We start from the raw sequence: 18,722 nt of genomic DNA, 5'->3' as shown, positions 1-18,722 counted from the left end.
ATATATATGTATGTGTGTGTGTGTCTATATATATATAATGTATGTATATACTGTATATATACAGTACTGTGCAAAAGTTTTAGGCAGGTGTGAAAAAATGCTGTAAAGTAAGAATGCTTTCAAAAATAGACATGTTAATAGTTTATATTTATCAATTAACAAAATGCAAAGTGAGTGAACAGAAGAAAAATCTACATCAAATCAATATTTGGTGTGACCACCCTTTGCCTTCAAAACAGCATCAATTCTTCTAGGTACACTTGCACACAGTTTTTGAAGGAACTCGGCAGGTAGGTTGGCCCAAACAAATCAAGCATTGCTGATTAATTTGCACTTTGAAAGTTCTGCTGACAAGGAGCTGAGACTGAAAGTTTTGTTTTCAAATTATTGAGACTAGATGACATAGATTTTTAAGGTGCTTTTTTTCAAAATTTGAATGTTTATGAAATGATCTAGAACTAAAGGGACTTTTTTTTCATAGATAGTTAGGAATATATATATTTTACAGTCACCTCCAAAATTATTGGCACCCTTGGTAAAGATGAGCAAAAAAGGTTGTATAAAATAAACAACACAGGTAATGAGCTATATTTTATGCTCATATATGGGAAAACCATATTCTTTTATTCTAATACAATTGCTCAGAGAAAAAGTTTTTTCTTAACAAGTAATACATTTTTTCTCAAAAAGATAGGTGTCAGAATTATTGGCACCCCTAAAGATTCTTATAAATAAAATCAAACAAAATTAAATCTGCATTAACATTCTACTTTAAGTTCATCTCAGTCTTAAGGAACTGTATTGTGGCCTTCCATGGCTTCCTGTTTCACTGGGGTATAAAAATGAGGTAACTCGCATATGAAATCCATTTGTCATCCATCACCATGGGGAAAGGCAAATAACTCACAAATGAAAAGAGACAAATGGTTGTTGACCTTCATAAACCAGGCAATGGGTACAAAACAATAGCTAAAAAACTAAATATACCACTTGCCACTATTAGGGCAATAATTAAGAAGTTCAAAACAGTGGAACAGTGGTAAACTTGCCTGGTAGAGGACGCAAGTGTATCTTGCCCCCACGCACAGTGAGACAGATGGTTCAGGAGGCAAAGGGAAATCCAAGGGCCACAGTTGGAGAATTACAGAACTTAGTTGCATCTTGGGGTCACCAAGTCTCCAAATCTACAATTAGATGCCACCTCCATGCCAATAGGCTATTGGAAGGGTTGCCAGAAAAAAAGCCTTTATTGAGAGCAACCAACAAACGTAAGCGACTGGAGTTTGCTAAACGGCATTGGCACTTCGATTGGAACTGGGTGCTCAAAATGGAATTCAAAATGCAGACAAAATTGACCAATACAGTAATCAGTAGCCTAGCCTACTACTGTATAAGCAGTGTCTTTGATATTGAAATCTATGTGAATGCAAGGTAAGGAGGTGAAAACTCTTGTTTGATTGTTCTAGGGTTGATATACTGCGATATGTGTCTATTAAAGTAAAGCTTTCCTGCATTATACAGGTAGTTTAGTATCTGCCGGCTCGGTCTATGTTACACACCGACGGTATGTACTATGATACCGTGCTGTACTCTTCATGCTGTTTTGGGAGTTATTCTTTCAGCACCAAGAAAGCATGCTTGGGAAAGTGATTTAGTTTTCTTTTGGTCCAAAAGAACGATCATGATTGCAGCTTCCCTGTTTATTTTTTAAACGTATTAAAACCAGCGATGCTGCTATCACAATCGTTCTTTTGAATATAATCATTATATAGATGTGGACGGAACCTTATATGATCGCTGGGTGTTTTCCATTGTTGTAGTACCTCGGAAAACGCCTGCATTTCACTTCAGTGACTGGATGAGGGAGTGCTGGAGTGATGTGCGCAGAGTTAAGGCTTGCTTTTTAAAAGCGTTATTTTGTGCTTGGCGCATATTTTCTAACATGGCAGGATCTCGCAAATTGTCGGCCACTCCCGCCAAATTGTGCTATGCATACATTATATTTGTGCGCAGCGCAGAACGGATTGTGGCACGCAAAAAGAGGTTTAGAATATGACACATTTTGCGCATTTGTGCATAACGGTCATTTGCGACGCTCAGAACCCTCTCTGCAGTGCACAAACCTTTCGAATATCTGGGACTATATCTCTGAAATGGTATAGGAGCGAGAGTGGATGATCCACTGCAAAGCTGCTCTCTTGCTTTGTAAGTGGTGTCACAATGAGCAGACTGTCTGTCTGGTCAGTCAGCCTACAAAAACAATAACACAGAGCCTTTGCAGGTTAATCTGCGGTTACTATTTAAAAAGCACAGCAGATTCCCAGAAATGATACAATGTGTCCTCACAGAAAGGATAAACTGGTTGTGACGCCCAGCTGTGCCCACTAGCTAGAAAATGAAATGGCTCACATCTACCCTCTTGCACATTTTAATAAACTGGTTTTGGAGGATTGTTAGAGCTAGGAAATCTATTTCACCCTAATTGAAGGAGATTTATGTAAGTGCTGTGACTTGATGTAGTGAACTGGAAAGGACAGTGTTTAATAATACAGTCTGTGTTGTATTATTAATGCAGAAATATTGTCTTAGGCAACAAAGAAAAACATACTTATTTATTATGTATATCTTATCGTTTTATTTGCATTCCATTTTAAGGCAAAAGTTTTTGAAATTTAACATGAATGTGTTTTTCTTAATGGATATCAATCATGAAATTTGAACACTGAATATCAAAATTTATACTTCTATTATAATGGAACACAAATGGTTATGTAGAAAGACCACAATGTTTTTGCTAGCCACAGTGACATCACAGTACACAGGTTTAGTATCATATCTTTATTATATAATTTAAGATTTTCACATGCAGATTTTTCCAGTACTATAAATCAATGCCAAATCTCACAATATGACACATGTTAAGAAAGTTACTGTCTGCTGTTTCAGGCTTAAGCTACCACATTAGCTTTATTTCCCATTTGCTTCCTGTATTAACTGGTTGTAGCAAATTAGTTTGCAGCTTGTTAATACTAGATATGTTAGCACCAACCACATGGCAGAGAGATCCCTGCTGATTTCAATAGGGAAAATCCATTAAGGAACTGTTAAATCAATTTTAATACCAGGAAGCTGTTAAAAATAGCTTTTTATGTCAACATGACGGGGGTTCCACCATTTTAAAACCACCTCTGGTACATGTCTTTTGAGACAGTTTACAAGGTTAGTTTTATATAATGTGCACAGATCTGCCAAAATGTATATATTTTGTAGTTTTCTATGTGATCTTGTACTTGACAAGTTATTTCTTTTTAAAATGGGAAACGCAAGTTGTTTTAAAAGAGCTTTTTCCTGCACCGGTACTGTTATGAATTGCATTCTAATCCCAATGACAGGAAAATCTCCCTGGTTCTGTCAGTCTTTGAACAATGAGCACGTCAACAGATATTTGCAAGGGCCCACTCATAAATTCACAAGACAGCATTTAAAGGTCAGGGTTGTTCTTCTGTTCCTTCTGTGATATGTAGAAAACGATGCCAAAACAATCTGGCATCTTGGGGAACATAAGTCCTAATAAGTAGAATTGATCCTGCCTCCAAGTTTGCAGTTGGGTCATGTTATCTTTTTATTTATTGTTTGCAGCATGTTGGCACCCTAACAGTAACTTCATGCTTTTCTTCAAGTTTCTTCCAAAACAAGTATCAGCCTCAGCCATATTTAGGGTTATATGAGACTTGCGCCAAGATTCCCAATAGGCTCACTCTCAGCTTTTAGCCATGCATGGATCCCTAGGTCAGCAGGAAAGAAATAACACCTCTATTTATAAAGTTGGAATTTACTGTGCGCAAACCTCCTGGTGTTAGAGAGAGTGTGTGTGTGTGTGTTTCTGTACTTTATGACAGTCTGCCTTGTCTGTGCATGTAAACCTCTGCTGCCTCCATATGCCTGAATGGTGCCATTGTTTTGCTATTGCTTATTGATGTGGAAGTTAAACACTCTTTACAATAAGCTTTTTCACAGCTATATGAAGAAATGCTAAATTGCTAACTTAATTTCAAGATTGACATCTGGATTGGGGATTCATTTTGCCTACTGTACACTTCAGTTCAGATGTGTGTCCTGATTTATTAGCTGATCTACAGTATAACATGATTGCTGGGGGCGTTAGGTTTTCAGATTGAGTGTCAAAGAGATTGTAACAGACAATAACAAGTGATTCTATTTGCAGTGGAGTGATATGTGAAGTGGCTGTTTTAAATGTAATGTTAATACCAGTAGGTGGCTATACTTGAGTTCATGAGGAGAATGATTTTCACTATCTTGAACATGCAGTATGTTCATTTAGAAATGGCTATTAAATATTGAGTTTAGACAGGTTTTAGAAGATTTTAAGGTGTCCAAAAGCAAAACATGGAACACCATAGTCCTATGAAAGCAATGTTATAACAGTTTAATTCAACTTTAATTAATTTAGCGTTAGGCAAGATTCACCTGTTTCAGCATTACGCCTCCACAATTAAAATGAATCCATTAACAACTGAGTGGTTATTTTAAGACTACCAATAGATGTTTTGACAGCTTTTAAATACTACAGTATGAAAATATATGTGGATAGCCAGGATTAAAGTACACTCTTGACACATAGCATGACTATTGATTTTATTTTAAAAATCTTCAGATTTAAAGCTGTTTTATGATAAAATGATAAATGTATGTTATTTGCCAGCTTTACAAATCCAGCAAATGTGACGTATAACCAACACAACTCTATCTTTACTCTATACTTGGAGTGATTACCTGTTAACTGTTTCTTATATCTTGCATAAGACAGAATTCTATCACGGTACTGTTTTTCAACGAGATCATCATTTAACCTCTTTTGATCTAATATTTAATTTCATATAATTTTATTTTAAAAGGGAGTACCTAAAAGCAGGTGTCTAGTTCAGCAGGTGCTTATCTTTGATATAATCCAAATGGCTTTCCAAGCTCACATATCAGATATGGAACTAAATGTGACATAATAGGCCTGTAATGTATAGCAATAAGAACAACAAAAAGTACAAAAAGAGTACATTATTTATTTTTATTTACATATGTATTACCATTGTGCTGGATAATAGTATGTGTTATAAATAATTTATGCCAGTACATTTCCAAGATTAACACAACATTTGCAACCTGTGCCCTTTGCTCTGCCTTTTTATGCAAAATTTGCTCTCTTGAATTCAGCCGGCAAACCAGTACCCTCACGAACCTAACGATACTAAGCAATGACCTGCTGGGAATACCCTTTCATATTTATTTTGTTGTTGACAAAACGTCATCTTGTGTTCAACTTTACAACCCTGCCGTCATAATTGAAAGATAACCGGTTCTATAGTCACTTAAATCCTTCTGCACCAGCTTAATTGTGGCTGAATAATTGTACCAAACGAATTTGCTTACATTGCAGACTAAGAGGATTATTGCATTTTGCTTACATTTTCCATGAAGTATTTGCTAAGCACATTGGTTTAAAACAAACACATACACAGACAGTGTGCTAGTGGGGACTAGGAGTGAAGAGAAAGAAACCAGTTGAGGTGATTGTTCACTGCATGAAAGCCTGTAGTTACTGAAGCTCATAGTTATTGGTGTCCTATAATCACACTGCAGGGGCTGTTGTTGGCATTGGTTTACTCAATAAAGGGATTAAAAATGGAGAAACTAAAGGTAGAATTATAATAAATTATAATATATTAAGGAATATATGTGGGCCTCCGCAGTAATTGCTGTACAGCTCAGTTTTGAACTGACAGTTGAAAATCCTTGGGCTAGACGTCTACGGGGAGAGATGGGTTAAATGCAGTCTTCTTAATGATTGTTTACTACCCAAGAGGAATTGTACGTGTTTATATTGTAGAAAAGCAGCAGAACTTCAAACCATCAAACAATCACAGGCATATGAATACAATGTAATTTGTTAATTGTATGTTAAGCTGCGATGTTGCTGGAGGCAATAAGCGTGGTCTTAATAGTGTTGGCACGTGACTTTTAAAATGAGTGCAACTTGTGAGTAGAGTGGCTGTGACTTGCTTTCCTCTGATGAGGAGGAGAATTCACACTTGTGTGCTTCCTTGTCATTTTCAATCCTGTCATCAGGATTGTTATTCATTTGTACACAAAATGACATGTTCTATATAGATCCTGTTACTCAGTACTGCACATGGCTTTATGAACTTGGAAACTAGATTAAGCTCTGAACCTAATGATTTATTAGAGCGGCTAAAACTCCTTATATCACCATTAATTTGTGATTTATTAGAGTTTTTTGGTGTAGTCAGTATTGTAGTTAATATTGTATTGTCCAGACTGTGCTTACATTCCCTTCCAAATGCACCAGTCTCCTGTGTTGCACAAAAAACTAAACAGGAGGCAGGTATGAACTTTTCCTAGTCTTTCAAGGGAAACTCATAAAATCATTCAAACCAGGGGACCGCATTTAGAGACCTGTACACAGAAATAAAAAGTAAACACTTGCATAATACAAGTAGCCCATCAGAACCATCACATCACGTATAGTGATGCATATCTGGATACTTATTACACTATAACGTTATTGTATAGTTACATCCCTACTGTTTAGATCACGTGCTTAATACATAGTTTAGGCACCCCGCCTGAGATTCCTATTCAAGGCAGAAGTTAGGAAGCCCATGATTAAAAATAAATAGCAAAGTTGAGTGTGTCGGGAGCATGGAACATTAAGGGCCATCTTGTGGAAAATATACTGGACGATGAACTGAATGTAAATGAAAGTCATACCCCTACATCTTATCACATATTCCAAGAATGGATTGTAAACGTTTAGCACAATGGGTTCTGACACTGTTGTGATGCATGCAGCGACATTCAATTCTTTACGTGTTTTACTGTAGTAGTTAATGTGCTTATACCAATATAAGTGGCAACATAAGGAGCTAAAGCTTACCGAATTTAATAGGATAGCATTTGTGTGGCTTAATTCTCAGCAGGGTATGATATAGTCACAATGTGTGATTTAGTGGAGGTATGTATCACGTCACCTTCCATATTTAGTAGATGATGATTACTTTACACTTGTTCAATTGCTTAATGCAAGATATGCATTTTCATTTTTCGAGACCAGGGAAAAATATGTTTTATTTATATATTTATTAGCGTATTTTTTTTTTCAGATCTCAATTTAAACATGATAATTGTAAGAGACCCATTGGGTGTAAATTAAACAATAGTATGAAATGGAATTGAGACTTTTTGTTTGAAAGTTTGTGGTTAGCAAACCGGTCTCTTTCTGAAATTGTAAACCCATCAGCCTAAAAGATAACAGATATGTTATTTTCTTTTTAGGTGCTTCGGAGAAGGATTACAGTCCTCAAGATATATACTTGCAGAAACCTAGTCCTTGCTCACAAAGGTAACGACGTGGTAACTTTGGTACTTGACCACAGAGAAAGAATTGACTATTCTGATGGGTATTTGCTTAGTTCGTAAACTCTGTCTTTATGTATTTATATATGAAGAAATAGTAGAAACATTTTACATTTGCCATGTGAAATATGTTGGCGTCTTAATATGTCCTGTCTGCCATAGAGTGGGTTTAGATTTCTTGATATAGGAAAATACACTTCATCTTCATTGAATAACTCTGTGATCTATACTTCATTGGAGTTCATATTATCTTTTTTTGATTCATACCTCATACATTTTGAGTGCGAGTTGGCAGTAGCACTGGAAATTGCAGCAGCTGCCTTTTCAGTGGACGCAGTAACATCAGATACATTATTCTGAGTATAAACAGGGTTATGTATCCTTTGATAGATCTCATTGAGAAGAGTCAATGAGTTGCAGAAATACACGTGCAGCACTGCAATTTCAATACATAAAGAACAATAAAATAATATATTTATTTAGCACTATTGTGCTGAAACATTAAGCATTCCTGTGAGGGGAGGTTATAAGTAATTGTCATGCTGCTGCCACTCGCCCAGCACACTGCATAGCAGTGCTTTTCCTAGGTGAGCCATTGGGGAACCAGTTTGCATGAATTCTTGTGGCAAAGTGGTTAACAGTGTGCAGGTGCAGGAGTGATGCAGTGATCAATGAAAGGCAGACAACAAGAATCCAAAGTGCAAGGAGGTTTATTTTTATAATCCTGGTCTGGTGACCGTAAATAATAATCCCAGGCAATACACAGCAATGTGTACTGCACTGTTCTAAATAAAGGGTTTGCAGTCCCAAATAATAAACAGTCAATTACACACACAATATACAAACATGGTCACCAGTCCAGGGTGCGTGCTGCAGTGCTCGTGGTGCAAAATACAATTTATATCGTGATACAGGTGAAGTGATGTCCAGGTTAGTGCTGGCCTCTACATGTTAGCCGTCTACTAATAATAACAACAAGTAACAATTAGAGACAAACAAAACACTCACGGTACGATATATATAAACACTGGTCCTTCCAGGTCCTTAACCATAAACGAAGGAACAGATCACGTCGCACCCTCACAGGTTTGGATTTACCACCAAGAATCATTCTGTTTCTGTCACAATTCTGTATAACCCTCTTTTTAAATAGGGAAAGGGTTTTGCATATTCCTTTTTGAGGCTTTACCATTGTATGTTGTTTTAGATATTTCATTGGGGGGGGGGGGGGGGGGGGATCTATTCAATTGATCTAAACTGGGGTTGATCCAAATACTGCTGCTGTGTAGATCATTAAAATAGGGCTTTCCATGTACCTAATCGTTTCAGTGTATTTCTGTCTCCTAAAGATATACAAAAGACAAGAGAGGGTCCTATTTTAATGATATAAACAATGGTGGCAATATAATCCACCACAATTTAGTGGGGATGTAACATTTAATTGCGTAATGATGAACCATGATGCTTTCTTTACATGACATATCGCATTGGGTTTTCAACCCGGGTTCTTCGAAGGGCCGTAGTGAGTACGCAGTGCGACTCAGAAATGCATGAAAATGCAAAATAAAATAATAGTCTTGAATTGATTTTTATTGATTTTCTACTATCTCTGAACCACTGTGCATAAATATTTAATTTTAGAAGTTTACAGTCCGACCTATAGTTTCAAAATGATCATCCTCCTGTACGCATGTGTGATTTCGAATGAGCATTTATTCACTCTGATAATTATTAGGCGCGGCTGCATTTCAGTAACAGCAATAGCGGCTGGTTGAATTGTTTTTGGTGCTTGATAGAGTAAATCCAGATTGATCAATTTCTTACTTGCAAAGGAAGAAAACACAAATGAGTCTACAGAAAGTGCAAAGTGACCAAGTTATACAGAGTGCCTTTGGATTGCTAGTTATTGTAGTTTTATCTTGAGGTTTGTGTTTTTGATGTTGTAAACATTTTAAATTACACACATAATTATGCTGAGATGGGAAGTAAATGGTAACATGATAAACATTTGCAGTGCAGACTATTTTGGATTATCTGTAATAACTTTGCTTAATAGGAAGTGAATACGTGTGTTTCCGACCAGATTCCCAAATACTCTTTTGATGCTCTGCATCCAAACACTTGTAATTAAAAGTTTTAAGAATGTCTGTTTTGGTATTCTGTCCTAAACCAGAAGTTTGTCAATCCCAAACTATAAATAATATATTAATAAATGAAGGGGAACATTTAATTTTGAATGTGTTAATCAGATTATTCTGCCTTTTATTACAACTGTGGTATTATTCAGTAAAGCAATAAATGTAAAGGGGTACTTGAGCTGAAACTTTCAGACACAAGGGGTACAGACTAAAATAAATAAATAAAAAAAAGGTTGAAAACCACTGATTTGTTGCATCGTTATAGAGGTATGTATTGTTTGTGTTGTTAGACTGAAAGCACAACATAGCTCATTGTAGTTCACCAAATCGTTCTTGAATGAATGTGTGTTTTATAGTTCATATGAATACGTACTCTCCCTATCATTTTTCTTTTATCTTTTAACCATCATTAAATGATAATTTGATCTTATTTTTCATAATACAAGTAGTCCATCAGAACCATCACATCATGTATAGTGATGCATATCTTGATACGTATTACACTGTAATGTTATTGTATCATTACATCCCTACTGTTTAGATCACATTCTTAATATATTGTATTCACCTATTTAACTGTACCTACTTCTATTGATATTGGTCACTCTTTGAAATCTTTGAAGAATAATGTGAAGCAAAAAATATGTGGCCTGGTCACTGCTATGAGTGGATAAAGGTCTCTTAAATGTTTGTGTAATCCTTTATTTATTATTATTCCCTCAGAAGACATGCATTCAGAAAAAGTTCTGACCATACTGGAAGGACCTTTTTCTCTGATGTAGATCCAGTGTTCTTGGAACAAACAAGATCAGAAGGGGAACATGGTGGAAGTTATAAATATAGAAACACCTCACACCTGCAGTATGGAGAGAAAACACGCAGCACAGAATGGAACAGTGCAGATGTGCCGTCAGACTCCGAGTACACAGGTAGTGATAAAAATGAAACTGCAAGTCCTACTTTGCCACTGAAGTCTGCCGTGACTTCTTCACTAGTTTCTGGACATCCCGAGCATAAGGACATAAGGACTGCTGTGCCTAGAACTGACGCTACATATGCAGTCAGTAGTGTGCCTAGGAGCCACTCAGAGTTCAGTCCTGTTCAGATTCATGGACAAATTGCCACTTATGGTTTACAGAAAAATGAGAACTATGATGTGTCACAATCCTTCTCTCAAAATGTTGGGCCACCACTGTCTCCAAAGAATTATGCACGAAAAACATGGCTGCATTCTGAAAATAACAGGTCAGCATTCAACAGAAGACCATCATCAATGGATCCTTTAGGAAGTAATCCTTATGACATGTCCAGAATTTTAAGAACACCTCCGCAGAAGTTTAAGTTTGAAGATAGCCACCAATTAAACCACAAACGGTCTGAAGTGGCCGTACAACCGAAACAGTGTAAATCTGGGTTTTACGGTCAGGGGAGGTTGGATTTGTCTGAAAGTGTCACCGACAACAAACCAAAACCTACTGCCAATTCTAAGGAATCAAATGAAGGTGTTATGCTGACTACATATTTTTCTGTAGACAGCTGTATGACGGACACTTACAGGATAAAATACCATCATCAGAGGTCCCCGCTGTACATGAAAGATGGCAGTGCCCGGGTCAGAGGAGAACAAACCTCTTCTAGTGACAGTGAATTAGGAGATGCAAGCCACCCAGATCCTCACGAGCTAACAGGTAGAAGAGGCGACTCTGACACTCAGCCACACTGTTGAATGGCATTTGTTCAAATATTTTAGATATTGTACAATGGGCCCTCCTCAGAAAGCATTACCTCATCAGTTATTCTAAGATTTTTGGTTTTTTTGAATAAAATAGTTTGATATCCTTGTTGTTCTTGACTGAATTTGGTATCTTAGAGCAGACTATAAAACGTGAGCCTATTTTATGCATAAGAAAAACTGATTTCTTTGGAATGGATGGCCAAGTTACTGGAACCTCATTCACTAGGTGTGGGAGGTGAGATTTTTCCCTAGGGCTCCAACTTTTTCACAACGGAGCCATCCAAGGTGGGAGGATGTGAGGATGAAATCCACCCACCCCCCCACACCCTGAGGGGAGCACAGTTGCAGAGATACCCTGGAGTTTAAATAGGGAGACTTGTTAGCACATGATAGAGAGCCACTGCCACACCTCCTGAATTTCACTAACTTAGTTAGAACTGTGTTTTGTTTCATAATTAATTAAAAACTTGACCACCTGTGTAAATATAATGCTGGTTCCTTTTTTTACATGTCTGTTTTTTGTGTTGTTTTTTTTTTGCATGTAAAATATTTTGGTCAAATTATAATGAAACCATTAGGTTACTTATTCTTTATCGTTAAACCAGTAGTGCAGGTAACAAATAACTCTTAGTTCATGAAAGCAGTGTTGTGATTTACTTTTCACACATATGTCAGTTTCTCAAATGTGATGTATTTCATTTTTAGGCTATGCAGTGAATAAACCAACTGCAAGATGGAATCCAGTGACTCCCAGAGGAATGAATGAAAAGGGATATTTCTGAAGGGAAGTGGACTTTTTAAACTGTCCATGTAAAAGGTAATAACTTCTAAAAACCATTATTTAAAGTTTTCTCCATGTGATCCCAAAGATCTTCACAGAGCCATTACTGTCACGCTGCCCTGCATAGATGTGTGTCTTCATCTTTAGGCAATGTAAAACAAGGGTAAGATTCATGCCGGTTATTTTGATTACAGTCTGAGGCAAAGCACTGGTATCATTTTGAGGTGAAATTATTTACCCTGAAATCAATCAACCAGAAACTGTCCCATCCGAACATGACAATAAAGACACATAATAAAGCCAGTCAATGCAGCACGCCATTTAAAGTAATGTTTGGACACAATTACACTTTGCAATCCGTTAACACAGTTTTGATATTTTTAATGTGACTATTTTAATTAGCCCAAGGATAGTTCAAAGTTTTCATGGATGGTGCGTGCTACTTGCACAATATGTAAATGTATTAAGAGAGTTTAACTAAATGTACAACTGTGGCTTACAAATATTAGAGAAATTGAAAAAACACTGTGTTATAGAATGAATAATGTGAGATGTTTGGATGGATGACCTACAAAGGTACTTTGTTTCTTTCATGGTTTAATTATACAGGGCAAATAGAAACCATATTGTAAAACACCAGAACGTTCAACAGTTACCAAAGAGTTACTTTTCTAACTTTTTTTAAAAATTCATAATTTCCTATTCTGAACCTTTATATTTTATTTCTTTCAGACAAAACAAACAGGAAGAGGGAACCGTTTCATGCCAGAATCCTTTTTTTTTTTTTTTTTGTTATTGTTAAGCATAATTTGTTTGTAAAACAAACATTAGTCTTCAAGAAAAGCTGGCTATAGGTGGAGTCATTCATTGCATTGTCTGTGGTTTTATTTCTTTGCTTGAAGACGTTGTTAAAAAAAAATTCCAGTAGAGGGCAGTGTAATACCTTCTATTGCAAAGCCCCAAACAAAACCAGTTATTTTACAGGACTGTGTGCAAGCATGCAAGACAAGCAGTTCCATACAGAAATACCATTCCTAGATTTTTTAGTGGATTAAACAATTTAATGAAGAATCATTTACTTTTTTTCTTTACATTGACAGAATGATAAAAGTTGAAGGACAAATAGTGTATTGAAAACTTCAGTTTGTCAAAGTGCTCCATATATGCCACAAGTTGCACATAACAGTAGATGTGACCTTTTTATACTTGTTGTATTAATAAGTTTGTTATTGGTATCTCAGCAGTTACACCATGTAAAAACTGTTGTTTCTGTACAATTCTATACAATGTGCTAAAAAGAAACTGTTTCCATTAATTTATTAACACTAGATATGCCTACAGAACAGTAAAACACACTGACTGACTGACCAATAAAATAGACAATTACTTTATTTTTCTCCCAGTGAAGCTCAAACCTGGCAGTTATTTTATTGCATACTATCAGAATGTTCCATTGATAAGGGAGATAAAATATGTCTTAAAAATGAATAGATTGACCTTTGTTTGAACTTATCTACATATACTGTTTTATAGTGCTCTACTTTTAAAAGTTTGACATTTGAAATTGCCAGCACATTATCTAATAGGTAACCAAAACACTTTTTAACCTGTGATATTCTACATATTTAGATAGTAAAATGATTTATTTTCCAATACACTAACGGTTTAATAAATAGCTAAGCTGTTCCACAGTGCCTTTCTATTTTTATATGTAAAATGAAGGAGCTGTAAAAAAATAAAAATAAAAAGTGTGATTATTTGTACAATGAATGATTTCTGAAGTTTTATAACATAACTACAGGGTTTTTTTGTGATTATGTGTACAATGAATGATTTCTGAAGTTTTATAACATAACTAGTTTTTTTGTAAATTTGAATAACACTTGAAATTGAATAAATAACATTGTCCATATTCTTTCGGAGTGTCCTGTTATATTTTATAAAGACTTTTCATATTAAAATTGGTAATAGTAACATCAGTACCTTTTTTTTTATTATTTGCATAATAAAGAATTTCACAATGTGCAGGGAGTATGAGCAATAATTAAGGTGCTTAGACATCTTGAGAGATACACATGTAGTTGAATGGTTTTATATTTAGTGTACAATCATCTTCAGCCAACTCTGTTGCAGGAGACCATATCCTGGCACTTTGCATGGACATGAGGCAAAACCTGGGCCAAGATGAGTGTGTATATATACTGAGCAACAAAAGAAACTTATCACTTATATTTGAGCATCAAAAGAAACATATCACTTATATTTGGATAAAATTCACTAAATGTGATCGAAAAATGACAAACTCTGTTTTAGAGCAGGTGCAGTGGCTTTTTATTGTGGTGATTACAATTTACATTTTACTGTCTAAAGTTATGTGGGGACGGGATACTGTGAAAGTCACAGGCTAGTAGCGTGTGTGGCCACCGTTGGAAGCAGTACATCTGCGACGCATGCTTTGCACCAGGTTTCGGATGTTGTCTTGTGGAATCCTGGCCCATTCCTCTTGTAGTGCCTGGATAAGCATCTGCCTGTTCAGTGGTCTCCGAGCCCTAGAAACTACATGTCTCCCAGTTCGTGGCCTGTCATTCACAGAGTGTGTCTGGTTACACTGTCTCGCCAGGTTTGCTGGCTGTGAACACCCAAGACGGCGAGCCACAGTACGCTGCCATAGTCCAGCATCCAACATGCTGATTGCACGAAGGCGCTGCTCTCTTGACAGATGTGGCATATTGGTGTTTTTCTGTGATTTTCTTTATTGTTTTTATTCAATTCAACAGCTGAAATCACTCCATATCCAGTGTCCAATCAACTGTCTAACTAATTACACTATGTAACACAATTTTTGTTCCTGGGTAGTAAGTGTTATTTCCTAATTGCTTATGCCTCAAAAGTATAGAAAATGGCTATTATTCCCCACAAACTTTGCTTTTGTGACCAGGACAGTGATATTTTGAAATTTACCTATTTCCAATGAGAAAACGGGCGAATTTGTGTCTTTTCGTTCACATAAAGTCAGAAAAAAACAACATATGAATCCAAATTAACATGTATTTATACAAAAATGACTACAAAAGATTTAGAAGTGAGTAGTCTTTTTGGTTGGGGTAGTATGGGTTTCTCTCCTCAGCTCCACCTCTGAAATTGTCACCTGATCTACAACATCTTCCTCGCTCTCTGACTTGCTGCTCTCTTCTAAAGACGGCTGCTCTCTCTCCGGAGGAGTGGGTACGGGGAGCTCATGGCAGTGTGGCACTGGGGCGATGGATGAAGGAAGGTCCGGATACGTGATAGCAGGTGCATTCTTGCCAGTCCGACGTTTGGAAGGGTCCACCATGCAGAAGTAGAAGTTGCTTGAGTGGTCAGTGGGTTCCTGCCAAATTCTTGGGATATGGCTCTCTTTTCCCCTCTGTACCATCCTACAAAAATACATTTATTTCACCCATGACTAATGTGTAAGAGATTCTCGCAACATTTTTCATATATGATATATTTTTCCAATAACAAAATGCGTCTGTCAGATGCTTGCAGCCTCTTGATGCCATCTCAGAAAAATGCAGGTATCCACTTAGGTAGCTGGAACTAAACTGAACTGGTGGGCTTAAGGCCCCTGTATTTATACTACTATTTATATTACTGGAAAGTTCTAGAAGTTACTCCAAGTTTACTCAGCACTGAATCTATCTGGAATGTTCTGGAAAATAGGTAAATTTCAAAATATCACTGTCCTGGTCACAAAAGCAAAGTTTGTGGGGAATAATAGCCATTTTCTATACTTTTGAGGCATAAGCAATTAGGAAATAACACTTACTACCCAGGAACAAAAAAAAAAAGAAATTGCATAGCAGACCCGCATGACACCGGGTTGTGACCTAGGTAGGGCATGCCAATGTGAAAGGGGCTTTAGATGCCACGGCTTGTATACAGTTTGGTCCGGACACAAAAATACAGGTACAGTTAATCTGATACTGCAGCACATTCATTGTCCTTTTGGCTACAGCTTGACCTAGCAATCAGCATTACTGCCCTTCTACTGTTGTGAAGTTTTCCCAAATCATTTTTACTTTCCATTGCCATGTATCTGATTTAGGCCAAGTCCTCCATAGGTATAATGGATCTATGGTGTGAAACAGTCTTATGATGTCTGTTGAAAAGGGTCTCTGGTCTAGAGGACAGATCTGTAAAATAAAATTTAACAAATACTTGCCTTTTTTAAGATACAGTGCATCATGTAGACAAGCTTTCAACTACTTGACATACATAAAAACCAAAGCAATAATCACACTGTGCCAGGAAGATACTGCACGTAAAAATAGTGCACAGAGGCAACTAAAGTAGACTTTTTCACTTTCCTTTTATTTGGGTCAGTGTATTACAGAAATGCCAAGGTTACAGTTAACTGTGAAAAATATATATTTGTATATATTGTGAAATATTTATTAAAATCAAATCAGATTTAATTTCATATACAACCCACTTTTATTTATTTTTTTTGCAAAGTGAGATACTGTTAAGCAAAACAGAATTAACACAAAAAAATAATTTTTCATGGGGACTTGTTGATACACCAGTATTTTAAGTAGAATGCTGCAGTATCTTATGTTTTTAGTATTTATATTGATAATGGCTTATAAAAATGTCAATTAGGTAAACAATCATATCAAATAATGTATGGGTTAAGTATTTCAAATTTAACATCTCAAGCATTTTTGTCAGTAAAATCTTTAGAAACCATCTAGCAAAAACATCACAGAACACAAGACTTCTTATTGGGTCACATTTTCAAAGCCTACTCCAGTCTTCAATTAACGCCTACTTTTTGAAGAGGACAAACAGTTAATTTAACAAAACTAGAACCAAACAACCGTTATGTATTTCAGGTGCACTTTAGCAGTCTGCTTATGACAGTTATTATGATGATGTAGCTGCAGAATATTGCCAATTTGTGGAAGACTGCATATTCCATGTGAGCCTGCGAATTCTGAGATTTCCGAGGAATTCCATTGTCCGCAGATTTGGACTGCATCCAGTGATAAACAGAAAACAGTTTGATGTAAAATATACATGATGCTCCCACATCATAGACTTTTGCACAGCACAGTCTGTAGCAGTGTCATCTCAACTGTACCACTGGGGTAATTTCTATGGTAGAACTGTGGAAACAAAATAATAATTTGAATCTTTTATTATTTCAAATATAATCATACATGCAAGTCAGCTGTTAAGTGAAAAAGGTTATCACTTAAACTTAAGAAGTCTAAAATCAGACTGGTTCTTAATGTACTTTTAAAAATATACAGTTTATGTGATAAAATGATTTATAATTAAGCAATTGTTACAGAGTACATTAAGTATTTAAGTAGATAAGATTCTTAATGAATCAAGCACTCCGCTGCTAATGTACCCTTTGTGATGTTTGTTTATCCAGGCAATCCCAATAAAAGTAAATAGCAGACAGATTCCCTTATTATAATATGACAGAACACTACACATTAGTGAAAAAAAGATCCTTCCCAATATTAGGAAGAAGATGGTTTGGTATGTGGTAACAGCCAGAGGCTGACACGTATATAACATTTACCACTTTTACTGCTTTATAGACCTACAGTTTTATGTAATGCAGAGTTATAAGTTACAGATGTTACAGACTTGATTAGAAATTATGTTAACTTACCAATGCATTGTTGGACTATTTGCACGGGGTCCTGGCTGATGTTTTTTTAGAACGGTTTCTAGAAGATGAAAACAAAACTTTTTCAGTTTTTCAGACCATTTCGAAACCTAATGCTGATTCGTCCTGTAAAACGCCTATGTGTGTGTCTGTGGTTAGAATTAGTAGTTCATAATGTATGGGAGTTTTTCAAACACCAGTAAACCTGGGATTTACTAAAACCACGCACGAGTTGGAAACCCGTCAGTAAAGTGAAAACAAAATAATGTCTTAAAAGCAAAGGTGTGGCTCACTCTCTGCTCTGTTTTATTTTACAACACTCAACTGTTAACACACTTCAAGCAGCAAGTAAACTGATAAGATTGATTAAGGTACAGAAAGTCGTCGTCTTAAATGAAGATAGCGGTAGTTTAATTTATATAAATGTCACTTACATTCACCTTGTGTTCATCTGATTAAGACAAGGATAAAAAGTTAATCCGGAAAACGAACACACCCTCCTTAACTGAATGATTTGAAAGAGCGTGCTACTTTTATTATGCTGTGGGCGTTGGTCGCTAAGGTAACAACAGATAAACTACGAAGAAAAGTACTATATTAAAAATAATAAACAGCCAAAAATCGAACCAATAGGAGTGTTTGGGTAAATTCACCATCGCGTCTCTCGGTCGCAGCTCCTCAGACTCCATTTGTATTAATGGCAGTTACTTTTCCGGTTGCTTTTTCTGTTCAGAGGAAGTTGGCGCATGCGATCTAATAGATGATGAGCGCCCTCTAACGCCCTTCTACCATATCTTCGTCTAGATCCCCATTTTCCAGTAGTCAGTATGTATTGTAATATGTTTTTTGTTTTCTCTCCTTCAATATACTGTGTATTGATAAATTATCCACCTCGAATGTCTTCTTTGTTGTTTGAATTTATTACATTCTAATATATAATGTTGTACAGTT

The 18,722-nt window shown here is 36.2% G+C and overlaps 1 protein-coding gene and 1 long non-coding RNA gene across 7 annotated transcripts in view; one reads left to right on the top strand and one right to left on the bottom strand.

The window, feature by feature from the left end:
- LOC117421311 (inactive ubiquitin carboxyl-terminal hydrolase 53-like) overlaps positions 1–12,139 on the top strand; it is a 68,049-nt gene extending 55,910 nt beyond the window's left edge. For 2 of the 6 annotated variants that reach the window (XM_059031023.1, XM_059031042.1), the window contains 3 exons: positions 7,369–7,435; positions 10,311–11,275; positions 12,028–12,139. In XM_059031023.1, coding sequence (XP_058887006.1) covers positions 7,369–7,435; positions 10,311–11,275; positions 12,028–12,104 — 1,109 coding nt within the window. In that variant the 3' untranslated portion in view covers positions 12,105–12,139. The remainder of the gene's footprint in view (positions 1–7,368; positions 7,436–10,310; positions 11,276–12,027) is intronic. The other 4 variants (XM_059031038.1, XM_059031033.1, XM_059031046.1 and 1 more) reach the window with 4 other exon arrangements.
- Positions 12,140–16,435: 4,296 nt separating this feature from the next.
- Positions 16,436–18,722, bottom strand: LOC117421461 (uncharacterized). The gene is made up of 3 exons (XR_004547501.3): positions 18,206–18,722; positions 17,775–17,832; positions 16,436–17,253 (listed from the first exon to the last, which is right to left on the bottom strand). It is a non-coding gene; the product is annotated as an uncharacterized LOC117421461 (long non-coding RNA).

This window comes from Acipenser ruthenus, chromosome 1 (genome assembly GCF_902713425.1).
Source record: "Acipenser ruthenus chromosome 1, fAciRut3.2 maternal haplotype, whole genome shotgun sequence".
NCBI lineage: Eukaryota > Metazoa > Chordata > Actinopteri > Acipenseriformes > Acipenseridae > Acipenser > Acipenser ruthenus.
The sequence above is the reverse complement of the archived record's forward strand: the minus strand, read 5'-3'. Positions and strand labels throughout refer to the sequence as shown.